This window comes from Halictus rubicundus, unplaced genomic scaffold (genome assembly GCF_050948215.1).
Source record: "Halictus rubicundus isolate RS-2024b unplaced genomic scaffold, iyHalRubi1_principal scaffold0115, whole genome shotgun sequence".
Lineage (NCBI taxonomy): Eukaryota > Metazoa > Arthropoda > Insecta > Hymenoptera > Halictidae > Halictus > Halictus rubicundus.
Window position 1 is genome coordinate 377023 of NW_027488656.1, and position 16220 is coordinate 393242.

A 16220-nucleotide genomic window follows, 5' to 3' on the forward strand; every position below is an offset into this window, starting at 1 on the left:
CCTCTATCCTATCCTATCCACTATACTATCCTATCCTGTCCTCTATCCTATCATATCGCCTATCATATCGTATCCTCTATCCTATCGTATCCTCTATCCTATCCTATCCTCTATCCTGTCCTATCCTCTATCCTACCTGTTGATTGCTCGTGATTATCCCGAAGGATGTTCGAGCCTTTGATGTGGATTTACACGCGATGTGTCGACTAAGGATGGGAGTTTCCTCTTGTAAGAAAGGAGACCAAGTGTAACAGAACTAAAGCAGTGGACTGTATTTACAAGATTGATTTGAGCCGTAACCGAATACAAAAATGAATAGAGTACAGGAGAGCAGCTAGGAAAAGTCGTTTTCTCTAGCGTGCTTGGAAGCCAATTGATTGGGAGGATCGAGCCAAGAACCCACGTAAGGGTAGATCCTCCCTCTACTTCGGGACTTTCCTCCCTTCCCTGGATGCCGATAGATATCCCGGATTGGCCAAGACGAGGACCAATTGGGGGTTGGACGGTTGGAAAGTGGAAGATGGGACCGAGGAACATCCTGATGGCCCCAAGGCCATCCTGATGAACCAAGGGCCATCAACCACTCACCACGGGTGAAGAGTTGCCAGAGCCTGGGAAACACCCAGGGCGTCTGGCAATCGTCAAGTGCGAAACTAGAGAAGGGCAGGATGGGACCCCCGGCAGATTTATGGCATGGGCCTAGAAAGCTATATACAAGTGCTACGCCCTGGGAACGGACAGGAATGGGACATTAGCTAAAACGGTGACAAGGCCACTCCGTACCTAATTTCTAAAAACCCCCAAAGTCACGTTCCAAGAGCGTAAAGCAGTACCCATGCCATAACCAGATGTCCCAGGCTGGCCGCTACATACCGCCCACCTTGAACTCACGGAGTTCAATCGAAATGGGCAACTAATAGGGAGGGAGGATAGAACCGTACAAAAGTGACTACAAAGGTAACAATGAACAGCTAATAACTAACAACAAAACCAAAGCAAGAAAGCATGATAGAATAACCAAGGAACTAAGAGCTAAGAACTAAGAACTAAGAGCTAAGAGCTAAGAACAACGCAAAGCAAAATACTAACAAAGGAAATGACAAGCGGAACATAAAAGATGTCGACTAATACAAAGAACGAAATATATACATTGAGTAACATTTAAACTAAATCAGATATACACGCAAGATACTAAGGAAACGAAAAGCGGGATATAAGATGTCAACTAATACAATGAACGAAGTATATACAGTGATCAACTGAATCAAATATTACAGAAGGGACTCAGAATCATTTTCCGCGATCGGCAAAAAACAAATTTTGGTGACGGGCCTCTTCAAAGTGCCAGACGCCGTCCGAAGGGAAACAACACGTGTCTTCCCGTCCTGGCCTGGATGAAGCTCCAAGATGCGTCCCAACATCCATTTCATTGGAGGCAGGTTGTCCTCCTGGATGAGGACCATGGCTCCAGTCCTAGGCTCGACAGGAGAGTCGACCTTCCATTTATGTCGCTGCTGCAGCCCGTTCAAATACTCCCGGCACCAGCGCTTCCAAAAATGTTGCAGCATTTGTTGTACTAGCTGAAACCGACAAAGCCTGTTCTGGCGAACAGCTGTGAGGTCGACCTGAGGAAGTGCGGTCAACGCATCACCAATAAGGAAGTGCCCGGGAGTCAAGGGATTCAGATCGGAAGGATCAGCGGATAATGGATGTATTGGGCGGGAATTTAGACAAGCTTCAACCTGAGTAAGCAACGTGTACAGTTCATCAAACGTGAGCCGCTGCTCACCCACTATTCGTTTTAGGTGCGTCTTGACCGAGCGGACGCCGCGCTCCCATAAGCCACCGAAGTGAGGAGCACGAGGTGGTATAAGACGCCACTCTATCTGCTCCTTTGCCAATAACGCAGATATTGTGCAATTGTGTGCCTCGGAGCCTATTAATGCACCCAACTCTCTAAGCTCATTCCTAGCCCCAACAAAATTTGTCCCGTTATCGGAGTGAATTACCTTACATTTACCCCGGCGAGCAATAAATCTGCGAAGACAGCTAATAAAAGCATCCGTAGTAAGGTCAACTGCGAGTTCTAGGTGAATGGCCTTTGTGGCCATACAAACAAAAATACAGATGTACGCCTTCCGAGCCGTACGCGAGCGTCCGCGGTCAACCACTAGCAAAGGACCGGCATAATCGACTCCGCAGGTATGGAAAGGCCTAGCAGGTGTAACCCGGTCGGCAGGTAGATTGCCCATCAGGGGCTGCGCGCTGACGGGACCTGTCCTAAAACAGGTGACGCAGCGACGCAGTACCTTTCGAACAATCCGCCTACCTGAGATGATCCAATATCTTGAATGAAGAGAGGCTAAGGTTTGTTGACCTCCGGCGTGCAATAGACGAAAATGTTCCCTGCGGACGATTAATTCCGCCAGTGGACCCGACTTCGGTATAACTATGGGGTGTTTCTGTTCGTACGGAACAGGAGCATTTTCCAATCTGCCGCCCACCCTAATGAGCCCGTGCTCATCAAGATAGGGGTGCAAAGATATTAGGGGACTGTTTTTGTTTATTTCCCTTTGTTGCGCCAGGCTGCGATAATCACTGTCAAAGTAATGGGCATGGGCAGCTCGAATCAAGACCCGTTCGGCCGAAGTCAACTCCGAAACGGATGGAGAGCCACGATGACCCGTTGAAGAGCCGTGTGCATTTCTACAGTTTGTTGGAAATCTAAATAGGTATGCTATGACACGAAGTAGCTTGTCGTACGAAGAAAATCTCTCTAATAATTTTACTATGAGTGGGCTACGATTTGTGGTGACGCTCAACTGAACTATAGACATGGGGCGAGCGTCAGGCACGTCAACTATACTAGCGTCCGGTATGGGCCAATCCTTGGCGTCCAGCGATAGCCAGCTTGGACCATACCACCACAAATCATGCCCTATAAGCAAGGGTGCGCTAGAGCCGCGAGACAAAATGTCAGCAGGATTATCCGCGGTACGTACATGCTTCCAGGTCGAAGATGCAGTGAGTTTGTGAATTTCGGCAGCGCGATTGGCAACAAATACCTTCCATCGGCACGGTCTTTCGGCAAGCCAAGCAAGTACTATTTGGCTGTCAGTCCAACAATATTCACGCATAGAGACAATGCGAAGGGATCGCCTAACCTTTTCTATTAATTGGGCCATTAGCAACGCACCGCACAATTCTAATCTGGGAATGCTTACGCTCTTCAATGGCGCGACCCGAGACTTCGCACATAATAGCCTCGCGACCCAAGTGCCGTCGCTTCTACGCGAACGGACATAGACTGCGGCCCCATAAGCCTTTTCCGACGCGTCTGAAAAACCGTGGATTTCTATATCCAAGTTCGAAAACAGAGCGAGTCGAGGAATTTTGACCGACGAAAGTTCATCTAGTTCAGTTCTGAAATTCAACCATCGCAGATGAAGATCTTGGGAGAGGGTTTCATCCCAACCAACCTTCATCTGCCAAAGTTCTTGCATGAAAAGCTTTGATTTAACTATAACAGGGCCGATGAGGCCCAAGGGGTCGAATATTTGCGCTATTTCAGCCAAGATGTTACGCTTTGTGATTCTAGTATGTTTTCTAATTTGCGCACTATAAGATAATTGGTCGGAGGACACAGACCACAATAGCCCGAGTGTTTTCGGCTCTTTGTCCAAGATTCTAAATTCTAAGTTCTGTGTCACGCCGCTAACGTGTCCAATTGATTTAGGATCGTTGCTTGCCCATTTTCGCAAGGAAAAACCGGCCTTGGCTAGGATCCTTTCGAGCGATTCACGCAATGCGATGGCTTCATCTACCGTGTCACAACCAGTGAGCAAATCGTCGACGTAAAAATCATGTAATATTACGTCGCTAGCATGGGGAGATGAGCGCGCGCAGTCTATGCCTACTTGATGTAGAGCGCGGGTTGCCAGGTATGAGGCGGAGGCCGTACCGTAAGTTACCGTGTTAAGAGAATAGGTATCTATGTTATCCTCTTCCCTAAACCGCCAAAGAATCAATTGGTACCTACGGTCCTCTTTTCTAACTAGAACTTGCCTGTACATCTTGGCGATGTCGGCGGATAGAACTATTTTGAATTTCCTAAAACGCAATAGGATGCTAAAAAGCTCGTCCTGTACTATCGGACCGACTAACTCCGCATCATTGCGCGAAATCCCTGTTGTCGATTTCGCCGAGCCGTCGAAAACTACGCGAAGCTTAGTGGTCGTACTAGAGTCCTTGAAGACCGCATGGTGAGGCAGATAGAAGCAATTGGAAATTGTGGCAGCGGAAACTTCATCTATTCTATTCATGTGGCCTAATTCTAAATATTCACGAATGAAATTTGAATATTCTGTGCGAAGGTCCGGATTTTTGCGGAATTTCCGCTCTAAGTTAAGTAAACGCCTTTCGGCCTGAGCACGAGATTCTCCTAATTCTAGTAGTCGATTATTGAATGGGATTGCCACGATAAACCGACCGTGATCATCTCGCGTGGTATTTTTTACGAAGTGCTGCTCACAAATATCCGTCTCTAAAACTACCGGCTTTATATCGCAAGCCTCGTCTACTTCCCAGAAGCGAGTCATGGAATTATGCAATTCGGTGTTGCTAATCAGATTACAAGTGCGACCTGAACGACACTTGTCCTTTGGGCTTGACCAGGAAAGCTGGCCTCCCAGAATCCATCCCAAACGAGTTTTTTGCCAAGCTAGGTTGCCAAGCCCGATTTTGACTTGGCCTACGCACAGCAGATTCCAAAAGATACCTGCACCAATTAACAAATCTATTCTACCCGATGAATAAAACTCGGGATCCGCGGGATAAGTCCCAGGAGGAACGGGAACGTTGAATCTGTGCAATGGCACATTCGGCATGTTTTCGGTAATGTCCTGGACCACTAAGCATGACAGGCTGGACGAGAAATTACCGCGGATGGACGACATTTTTAACTCTATTGATGACCTGATTCTGGTCTTTGAACTGTTAAACCCGCTAATAGATGTATTTATTGTACGATGTGGAAGGTCTAGTTTTTGTGCCAAATTCTGACTGATTGAGTTTATTTGAGAACCCGAATCTAATAGCGCGCGGCATTTGTGCTTTCTACCCTTACTATCCGTGACGTAAACCACCGCGGTAGAAAGGACTACATATTCGGCTTCAAGATTTGCCGAGCTAGTGTGGCATGCGTGCCCTACATGAGATGAGGAGGGAGATTCTTCTGTTTGATGCTCAGGAACAGAAATGGCCTCCTCTCGATGCAACAATGTGTGGTGTTTCTTACCACATTTTCTACAGTTGCCGCGCGTGCAACTCTTAACGCTGTGCCCCATACCGAGACAATTGAAACACACCCGTGCCCTTTTTAAGGCAGCATGTCTTTCCACATGGGACATGGCCAATAGCTTAGTACAATTTTGCAACGCATGCTCGCCGTCGCATAGCCCACATTTGCTAGATTTGCTAGCGACGTGCGATGTTGCTACGAATGGTTTCTTACTAATTTCACGGTTCCTTGGGAAGGGAGTGCGATCGCTAACGGCAATAGCAACGGATGGCTTGCTACTGTCCCTGCGCTCTAAGTATTGCGACCGCGTTTCTAAGAATGCAGCGAAATCGTTGAAAGATGGGAGGACCTTTGACTCCATAGTGCGTTTCTCCCAATCATCTAGCGAAGCGGTATCCAACTTTCTTGCTAAGTACGTGCTAATGAGTGCATCCCAAATTTCTGCTGGATTTAGCAAAGACTCTAATGCGCGAACATTGTTTACCGCGCTATCCACAAATTCACTAAGAGCCTTTCCGCTGCTCTTTCTAGATAATGGCTCGAGGTCTAGGAGTGAATTGACATGATGGGCTACTAGAAATTTAGGGTCGTCGTACCTCTGCCTTAAACGCGACCAAGCTAACTTGTAATTTGTGGCTGACACACCAAATGACTCTAGTATTCGCGCAGCCGGACCGGACAACGAAGAAACTAAATAGTTGAATCGATCTATGTCGTTCAATTTGTCGCAGTCGTGAACTAGTGATGTGAAAGTGTCCCGAAATCGAATCCACTGACTATAATTGCCATCGAAGGTGGGAATCTTTATTACGGGCAAACGAATCGCGGGGTACGAATCTGAAGGCGTAGGAGTAGGATTGCTAGTTGATGCACTATTACTTGCAGATTCACCGCGAGCAGCAATCAATCGCGTTTCGGCGTGAGAAAGAGTGTTAAAATACGTGTTTTCAAATTGCTCACGCTCAGCAAGATGCGTTTCCAATGCAGGAGTTCCTACGACGGATGCTTCAATTTGCGTTTGAATTCTATCAAATTTGTCGTATAGACCCTCATTTGTTCGAACGCGCTTCTCGAAAGATACTATGTCCGCGTTGACATCGGCTGACTCTACGAACTTTCTAAAAATTGTCAGCTTAGCCTTAGCGGCCCCGCGTTCGGAAATTAAACCTTTGAATTGAGCTTCCATACTTGTACACTATTGCGAACTCAAGTTAAAACCAAGGAAAAACTTACGGAGAATGACAGGAGTGGATCAGCGCTAACAAACAACTTCAGCAGGATCGTCTCACGGGATGCTCGTCGGTTCCTGGCAGTCAGCTAGTTCCAGAGAGCGGCCGTGTTCCAAGTACGTCTTGGGCACGCAAACGCCTTCCTGGAAACTGCAGGCTTGATGACGGCAGCTACAGTCCCGTAGTCTCCTGGTAGTCCCAAAATGCTGCAGCCCAATGAGGATTGTCCAGTCGGACACGAAATGGCAGCAGCAAGACTCCTTGTCTTCCGTGAAGCACGAACTTATTCGAGTATCCGGCTCGAAGGACCAAATGTTGATTGCTCGTGATTATCCCGAAGGATGTTCGAGCCTTTGATGTGGATTTACACGCGATGTGTCGACTAAGGATGGGAGTTTCCTCTTGTAAGAAAGGAGACCAAGTGTAACAGAACTAAAGCAGTGGACTGTATTTACAAGATTGATTTGAGCCGTAACCGAATACAAAAATGAATAGAGTACAGGAGAGCAGCTAGGAAAAGTCGTTTTCTCTAGCGTGCTTGGAAGCCAATTGATTGGGAGGATCGAGCCAAGAACCCACGTAAGGGTAGATCCTCCCTCTACTTCGGGACTATCCTCCCTTCCCTGGATGCCGATAGATATCCCGGATTGGCCAAGACGAGGACCAATTGGGGGTTGGACGGTTGGAAAGTGGAAGATGGGACCGAGGAACATCCTGATGGCCCCAAGGCCATCCTGATGAACCAAGGGCCATCAACCACTCACCACGGGTGAAGAGTTGCCAGAGCCTGGGAAACACCCAGGGCGTCTGGCAATCGTCAAGTGCGAAACTAGAGAAGGGCAGGATGGGACCCCCGGCAGATTTATGGCATGGGCCTAGAAAGCTATATACAAGTGCTACGCCCTGGGAACGGACAGGAATGGGACATTAGCTATAACGGTGACAAGGCCACTCCGTACCTAATTTCTAAAAACCCCCAAAGTCACGTTCCAAGAGCGTAAAGCAGTACCCATGCCATAACCAGATGTCCCAGGCTGGCCGCTACACTACCCTATCCCCAATCCTATCCTATCCTCTATCCTATCCTATCCTCTATTCTATACTATCCTCTATCCTATAATATCCTCTATCCTATCCTATCCTCTATCCTATAGTATCCTGTATCCTATCCTATCCTCTATCCTATCCTATACTCTATCCTATCCTGTCCTTTATTTTATCCAATCCTCTATCGTATCCTCTATCCTATCCTATCCTCAATCCTATCCTATCCTCTATCCTATCCTATCCTTTATACTATCCAATCCTCTATCGTATCCTCTATCCTATCCCATCCTCTTTACTATCCTATCCTCTTTCCTATCCTATCCTCAATCCTATCCTATCCTCTATCCTATCCAATGCCCTATCCAATTCTCTATTCTATCCTATCCTTTATCCTATCTTATCCTCACTCCTATTCTATCCTCTATCCTATCCTATCCTCTATCCTATCTTATCCTCAATCCTATTCTATCCTCTATCCTATCCCATCCTCTATTCTATCGTATACTCTATCCTATCCCATACTCTATCCTATCCTATCCTCTATTCTATACTATCCTCTATCCTATAATATCCTCTATCCTATCCTATCCTCTATCCTGTCCTATCCTCTATCCTACCCTATCCCCAATCCTATCCTATCCTCTATCCTATCCTATCCTCTATTCTATACTATCCTCTATCCTATAATATCCTCTATCCTATCCTATCCTCTATCCTATAGTATCCTCTATCCTATCCAATCCTCTATCCTATCCTATATCCTATCCTCTATCCTCTATCCTATCCCATCCTCTATTCTATCGTATACTCTATCCTATCCCATCCTCTATCCTATCCTATCCTCTATTCTATACTATCCTCTATCCTATAATATCCTCTATCCTATCCTATCCTCTATCCAATTGTATCCTCTATCCTATCCCATCCTCTATCCTATCCTATACTCTACCCTATACTATCCTCTATCCTAACCTATCCTCTCTCCTATCCTATCCTCTATCCTGTTATATCCTCTATCCAATCCTATCCTCTATCCTAGCCAATCCCCTATCCTATCCTCTATCCTATCCTCTATCCTATTCTATCCTCTATACTATACTATCCTCTATCCTATCCTATCCCCTATGCCATCCTATCCTATCCTCTATCCTATCGTATCCACTATCCTATCCTATCCTCTATACTATACTATCCTCTATCCTATCCTATCCTCTGTCCTATCCTATCCTATCCTCTATCCGATCCTATCCTCTATTATATCCAATCCTCTATCCTATCCTATCCTCTATCCTATACTATCCTCTATCCTATCCAATCCCCTATCCTATCCTCTATCCGATCCTATGCTCTATCCAATCCCCTATCCTATCCTCTATTCGATCCTATCCTCTATCCTATCCTATCCTATCCTGTATCGTATCCTATCCTCTATCCAATCCAATCCAATATCCTATACACTATCCTATCCTATCCTCTATCCTATCCTATCCTCTATCCTATACAATCCCCTATCCTATCCTCTATCGTCCCCTATCCCCAATCCTATCCTATCCTCTATAATATCGTATCCTCTATCCTATAATATCATCTATCCTATCCTATCCTCTACAATATCGTATCCTCTATCATATATTATCCTCTTTCCCATAATATCATCTATCCTATCCTATTCCCCATCCTATCCTATCCTCCATCCTATCTTATCCTCAATCCTATTCTTTCCTCTATCCTATCCTATCCTCTATCCTATCCTATCCTCTATCCTATCCTATCCTCTATCCTATCCTATCCTCTATCCTATCCTATCCTCTATCCTATCTTATCCGCAATCCTATACTATCCTGTATCCTATCCTATCCTCTATCCTATCCTATCCTATATCCTATCCTATCCTCTATAATATCGTATCCTCTATCATATCCTATCCCCTTTCCTATAATATCATCTATCCTATCCTATTCTCTATACTATCCTATCCTATCCTCTATCCTATCTTATCCTCAATCCTATTCTATCCTCTATCCTATCCTATCCTCTATCCTATCCTATCCTCTATCCGATCCTATCCTCTATTATATCCAATCCTCTATCCTATCCTATCCTCTATCCTATACTATCCTCTATCCTATCCAATCCCCTATCCTATCCTCTATCCGATCCTATGCTCTATCCAATCCCCTATCCTATCCTCTATTTGATCCTATCCTCTATCCTATCCTATCCTATCCTGTATCGTATCCTATCCTCTATCCAATCCAATCCAATATCCTATACACTATCCTATCCTATCCTCTATCCTATCCTATCCTCTATCCTATACAATCCCCTATCCTATCCTCTATCGTCCCCTATCCCCAATCCTATCCTATCCTCTATAATATCGTATCCTCTATCCTATAATATCATCTATCCTATCCTATCCTCTACAATATCGTATCCTCTATCATATATTATCCTCTTTCCCATAATATCATCTATCCTATCCTATTCCCCATCCTATCCTATCCTCTATCCTATCTTATCCGCAATCCTATACTATCCTGTATCCTATCCTATCCTCTATCCTATCCTATCCTATATCCAATCCTATCCTCTATCCTATCCTATCCTCTATCCTATCCTATCCTCCATCCTATCCTCTATCCTATCCTATCCTCCATCCTATCCTATCCTCTACCCTATAATATCCTCTATAATATGCTATTCTCTATCCTATCCTATCCTCTATCCTATCCTATCCTCTACTCTATAATATCCTCTATAATATCCTATTCTCTATCCTATCCTATCCTCTATCCTATCCTATCCTCTATCCTATCCTATCCTCAATCCTATCCTATCCTTTATCTCATCCTATCCTCTATGCTATGTATCCTCTATCCTATCGTATCCTCTATCCTATCCTATCCTCTATCCTATCCTATCCTCTATCCTATCCTATCCTCCATCCTATCCTATCCTCTATCCCATCCTATCCTCTATCCTATCCTATCCTATCCTCTATCCTATCCTATCCTCTATCCTATCCTATCCTCTATCCTCTCCTATCATCTATCCTATCCTATCCTCTATCCAATCCTATCCTCAACCCTATCCTATCCTTTATCTCATCCTATCCTCTATCCTATCCTATCCTCTATCCTATCCTATCCTCTATCCTATCCTATCCGCTATCCTATCCTATCCTCTATACTATACTATCCTCTATCCTCTCCTATCCAATCCCCTATCCTATTCTCTATCCTATCCTATCCTCTATCCTATCTTATCCTCAATCCTATTCTATACTTTTCCTATCCTATTCTCTATCCTAATCTATCCTCAATCCCATCCTATCCTCTATCCTATCCAATTCCCTATCCCATCCTCTGTTCTATCCTCTATCCTATCCTATCCTCTATACTATACTATCCTCTATCCTATCCTATCCCCTATACTATCCTATCCTATCCACTATCCTATCTTATCCTCAATCCTATTCTATCCTCAATCCTATCCTATCCTCTATCCTATCCTATCATGTATAATATCGTTTCCTCTATCATATCCTATCCTCTTTCCTATAATATCATCTATCGTATCGTATCTTCTATGCTATCCTATCCTCTATAATATCGTATCATCTATCCTATAATATCTGCTATCCTATACTATTCTCTATCCTATCCTATCCTGTATCCTATCTTATCCTCAATCCTACTCTATACTCTATCCTATCCTATCCGCTATCCTATCCTATTCTCTATCCTATCCTATCCTCTATCCTATCCAATCCCCTATCCTATTCTCTATCCTATCCTATTCTCTATCCTATCTTAGCCTCTATCCTATCCTATCCTCTATCCTATCCTATCCTCTATAATATCGTATCCTCTATCATATCTATCCCCTTTCCTATAATATCATATATCCTATCCTATTCTCTATCCTATCCTATCGTATCCTCTATCCTATCTTATCCTCAATCCTATTCTATCCTCAATCCTATCCTATCCTCTATCCTATCCTATCCTCTATAATATCGTATCCTCTATCATATCCTATCCTCTTTCCTATAATATCTTCTATCGTATCGTATCTTCTATGCTATCCTATCCTCTATAATATCGTATCATCTATCCTATAATATCATCTATCCTATCCTATTCTCTATCCTATCCTATCCTGTATCCTATCTTATCCTCAATCCTACTCTATACTGTATCCTATCCTATCCTCTATCCTATCCTATTCTCTATCCTATCCTATCCACTATCCTATCCAATCCCCTATCCTATTCTCTATCCTATCCTATTCTCTATCCTATCTTATCCTCTATCCTATCCTATCCTCTATCCTATCCTATCCTCTATAATATCGTATCCTCTATCATATCCTATCCCCTTTCCTATAATATCATCTCTCCTATCCTATCCTCTATCCTATCCTATCCTCTATCCTATCCTATCCTCTATATTATCCTATCCTCTATAATATCGTATCCCCTATCATATCCTATCCTCTTTCCTATAATATCATCTATCGTTACGTATCTTCTATGCTATCCTATCCTCTATAATATCGTATCATCTATCCTATAATATCATCTATCCTATCCTATTCTCTATCCTATCCTATCCTGTATCCTATCTTATCCTCAATCCTACTCTATACTCTATCCTATCCTATCCTCTATCCTATCCTATTCTCTATCCTATCCTATCCACTATCCTATCCAATCCCCTATCCTATTCTCTATCCTATCCTATTCTCTATCCTATCTTATCCTCTATCCTATCCTATCCTCTATCCTACCCTATCCTCTATAATATCGTATCCTCTATCATATCCTATCCCCTTTCCTATAATATAATCTATCCTATCCTATTCTCTATCCTATCCTATCGTATTCTCTATCCTATCCTATCCTGTATCCTACCTTATCCTCAATCCTACTCTATCCTCTATCCTACCCTATCCCTAATCCTATCCTATCCTCTATCCTATCCTATCCTCTATCCTATCCTATTCTCTATCCTATCCTATCCACTATCCTATCCAATCCCCTATCCTATTCTCTATCCTATCCTATTCTCTATCCTATCTTATCCTCAATCCTATTCTATCCTCTATCCTATCCTATCCTCTATCCTATCCTATCCTCTATCCTATCCTATCCTCTATCCTATCCTATCCTCTATCCTATCCTATCCTCTATAATATCGTATCCTCTATCATATCCTATCCCCTTTCCTATAATATCATATCTCCTATCCTATCCTCTATCCTATCCTATCCTCTATCCTATCCTATCGTCTATCGTATCCTATCCTCAATCCTATCAAACCCCCTATCCTATCCTGTATCCTGTCCTATCCTCTATCCTATCCTATCCTCTATCCTATCTTATCCGCAATCCTATCCTATCCTCTATCCTATCCTATCCTCTATCCTATCCTATCCTCTATCCTATCCTATCCTCTATAATATCGTATCCTCTATCATATCCTATCCCCTTTCCTATAATATCATCTATCCTATCCTATTCTCTATCCTATCCTATCCTATCCTCTATCCTATCTTATCCTCAATCCTATTCTATCCTGTATCCTATCCTATCCTCTATCCTATCCTATCCTCTATCCTATCCTATCCTCTATCCTATCCTATCCTCTATACTATACTATTCTCTATCCTATCCTATCCCCTATACTATCCTATCCTATCCACTATCCTATCTTATCCTGAATCCTATTCTATCCTCTATCCTATCCTATCCTCTATCCTATCCTATCCTCTATCATATCCTATCCTCATTCCTATATTATCATCTATCCTATTCCATCCTCTATCCTATCCTATCCTCTATCCTATAATATCATCTATCCCATCCTATCGTCTACAATATCGTATCCTCTATCATATATTATCCTCTTTCCCATAATATCATCTATCCTATCCTATTCTCCATCCTATCCTATCCTCTATCCTATCTTATCCTCAATCCTATTCTATCCTCTATCCTATCCTATCCTCTATCCTATCCTATCCTCTATCCTATCCTATCCTCTATATTATCCTATCCTCTATAATATCGTATCCTCTATCATATCCTATCCTCTTTCCTATAATATCATCTATCGTATCGTATCTTCTATGCCATCCCATCCTCTATAATATCGTATCATCTATCCTATAATATCATCTATCCTATCCTATTCTCTATCCTATCCTATCCTGTATCCTATCTTATCCTCAATCCTACTCTATACTCTATCCTATCCTTTCCGCTATCCTATCCTATTCTCTATCCTATCCTATCCTCTATCCTATCCAATCCCCTATCCTATTCTCTATCCTATCCTATTCTCTATCCTATCTTAGCCTCTATCCTATCCTATCCTCTATCCTATCCTATCCTCTATAATATCGTATCCTCTATCATATCTATCCCCTTTCCTATAATATCATATATCCTATCCTATTCTCTATCCTATCCTATCCTGTATCCTATCTTATCCTCAATCCTACTCTATACTGTATCCTATCCTATCCTCTATCCTATCCTATTCTCTATCCTATCCTATCCACTATCCTATCCAATCCCCTATCCTATTCTCTATCCTATCCTATCCTATCCTCTATCCTATCTTATCCTCAATCCTATTCTATCCTCTATCCTATCCTATCCTCTATCCTATCCTATCCACTATCCTATCCTATCCTCTATCCTATCCTATCCTCTATCCTATCCTATCCTCTATATTATCCTATCCTCTATAATATCGTATCCTCTATCATATCCTATCCTCTTTCCTATAATATCATCTATCGTATCGTATCTTCTATGCCATCCCATCCTCTATAATATCGTATCATCTATCCTATAATATCATCTATCCTATCCTATTCTCTATCCTATCCTATCCTGTATCCTATCTTATCCTCAATCCTACTCTATACTCTATCCTATCCTTTCCGCTATCCTATCCTATTCTCTATCCTATCCTATCCTCTATCCTATCCAATCCCCTATCCTATTCTCTATCCTATCCTATTCTCTATCCTATCTTAGCCTCTATCCTATCCTATCCTCTATCCTATCCTATCCTCTATAATATCGTATCCTCTATCATATCTATCCCCTTTCCTATAATATCATATATCCTATCCTATTCTCTATCCTATCCTATCCTGTATCCTAGCTTATCCTCAATCCTACTCTATACTGTATCCTATCCTATCCTCTATCCTATCCTATTCTCTATCCTATCCTATCCACTATCCTATCCAATCCCCTATCCTATTCTCTATCCTATCCTATCCTATCATCTATCCTATCTTATCCTCAATCCTATCCTATCGTCTATCCTATTATATCCTCCATCCTATCCTATCCTCTATCCTATCCTATCATCTATAATATCGTATCATCTATCACATCCTATCCTCTTTCCTATAATATCATCTATCCTATAGTATCTTCTATGCTATCCTATCCTCTATAATATCGTATCCTCTATCCTATAATATCATCTATCCTATCCTATGCTCTATCCTATCCTATCCTCTATCCTATCCTATCCAATCCCCTATCCTATCCTCTATCCTATCCTATCCTCTATAATATCGTATCCTCTATCATATTATATCCCCTTTCCTATAATATCATCTCTCCTATCCTATCCTCTATCCTATCCTATCCTCTATCCTATCCTATCGTCTATGGTATCCTATCCTCTATCCTATCAAACCCCCTATCCTATCCTCTATCCTGTCCTATCCTCTATCCTATCCTATCCTCTATCCTATCTTATCCGCAATCCTATACTATATTGTATCCTATCCTATCCTCTATCCTATTCTATCCTCTATCCTATCCTATCCTCTATAATATCGTATCCTCTATCATATCCTATCCCCTTTCCTATAATATCATCTATCCTATCCTATCCTCTACAATATCGTATCCTCTATCATATATTATCCTCTTTCCCATAATATCATCTATCCTATCCTGTTCTCCATCCTATCCTATCCTCTATCCTATCTTACCCTCAATCCTATTCTATCCTCTATCCTATCCTATCCTCTATCCTATCCTATCCTCTATCCTATCCTATCCTCTATCCTATCCTATCCACTATCCTATCCAATCCCCTATCCTATTCTCTATACTATCCTATTCTCTATCCTATCCTATCCACTATCCTATCCAATCCCCTATCCTATTCTCTATACTATCCTATTCTCTATCCTATCCTATCCTATCCTCTATCCTATCTTATCCTCAATCCTATTCTATCCTCTATCCTATCCTATCCTCTATCCTATCCTATCCTCAATCCTATCCTATCCTCAATCCTATTCGATCCTCTATCCTATCCTATCCTCTATCCTATACAATACCCTATCCTATCCTCTGTTCTATCCTCTATCGTATCCTATCCTCTATCCTATCCTATCCTCCATCCTATGCTCTATCCTCAATCCTATCCTCTATCCTATCCTATCCTCTATCCTATCCTATACTCTATCCTATCTTCTATCCTATCCAATCCCCTATCCTATCCTCTATCGTCTCATATCCTCCATCCCATCCAATCCCCTATCCGATCTTCAATCCTATCCTATCCTCAATCCTATCCTATCCTCTATCCTATCCT

The 16220-nt window shown here is 42.6% G+C and overlaps 1 protein-coding gene across 1 annotated transcript; it reads right to left on the reverse strand.

Moving 5' to 3' along the window:
• Nucleotides 1–1271: 1271 nt before the first annotated feature.
• LOC143363753 (uncharacterized) lies at nt 1272–6485 on the reverse strand. Its single transcript, XM_076804292.1, has one exon. It carries the CDS (start codon nt 6483–6485, stop codon nt 1272–1274), a length of 5214 nt encoding a protein of 1737 aa, XP_076660407.1.
• Nucleotides 6486–16220: the final 9735 nt, after the last annotated feature.

Coding starts and splice junctions, on each gene's coding strand:
- LOC143363753 (XM_076804292.1), bottom strand. CDS start 6,485: ATGGAAGCTCAATTCAAAGGTTTAATTTCCGAACGCGGGGCCGCTAAG.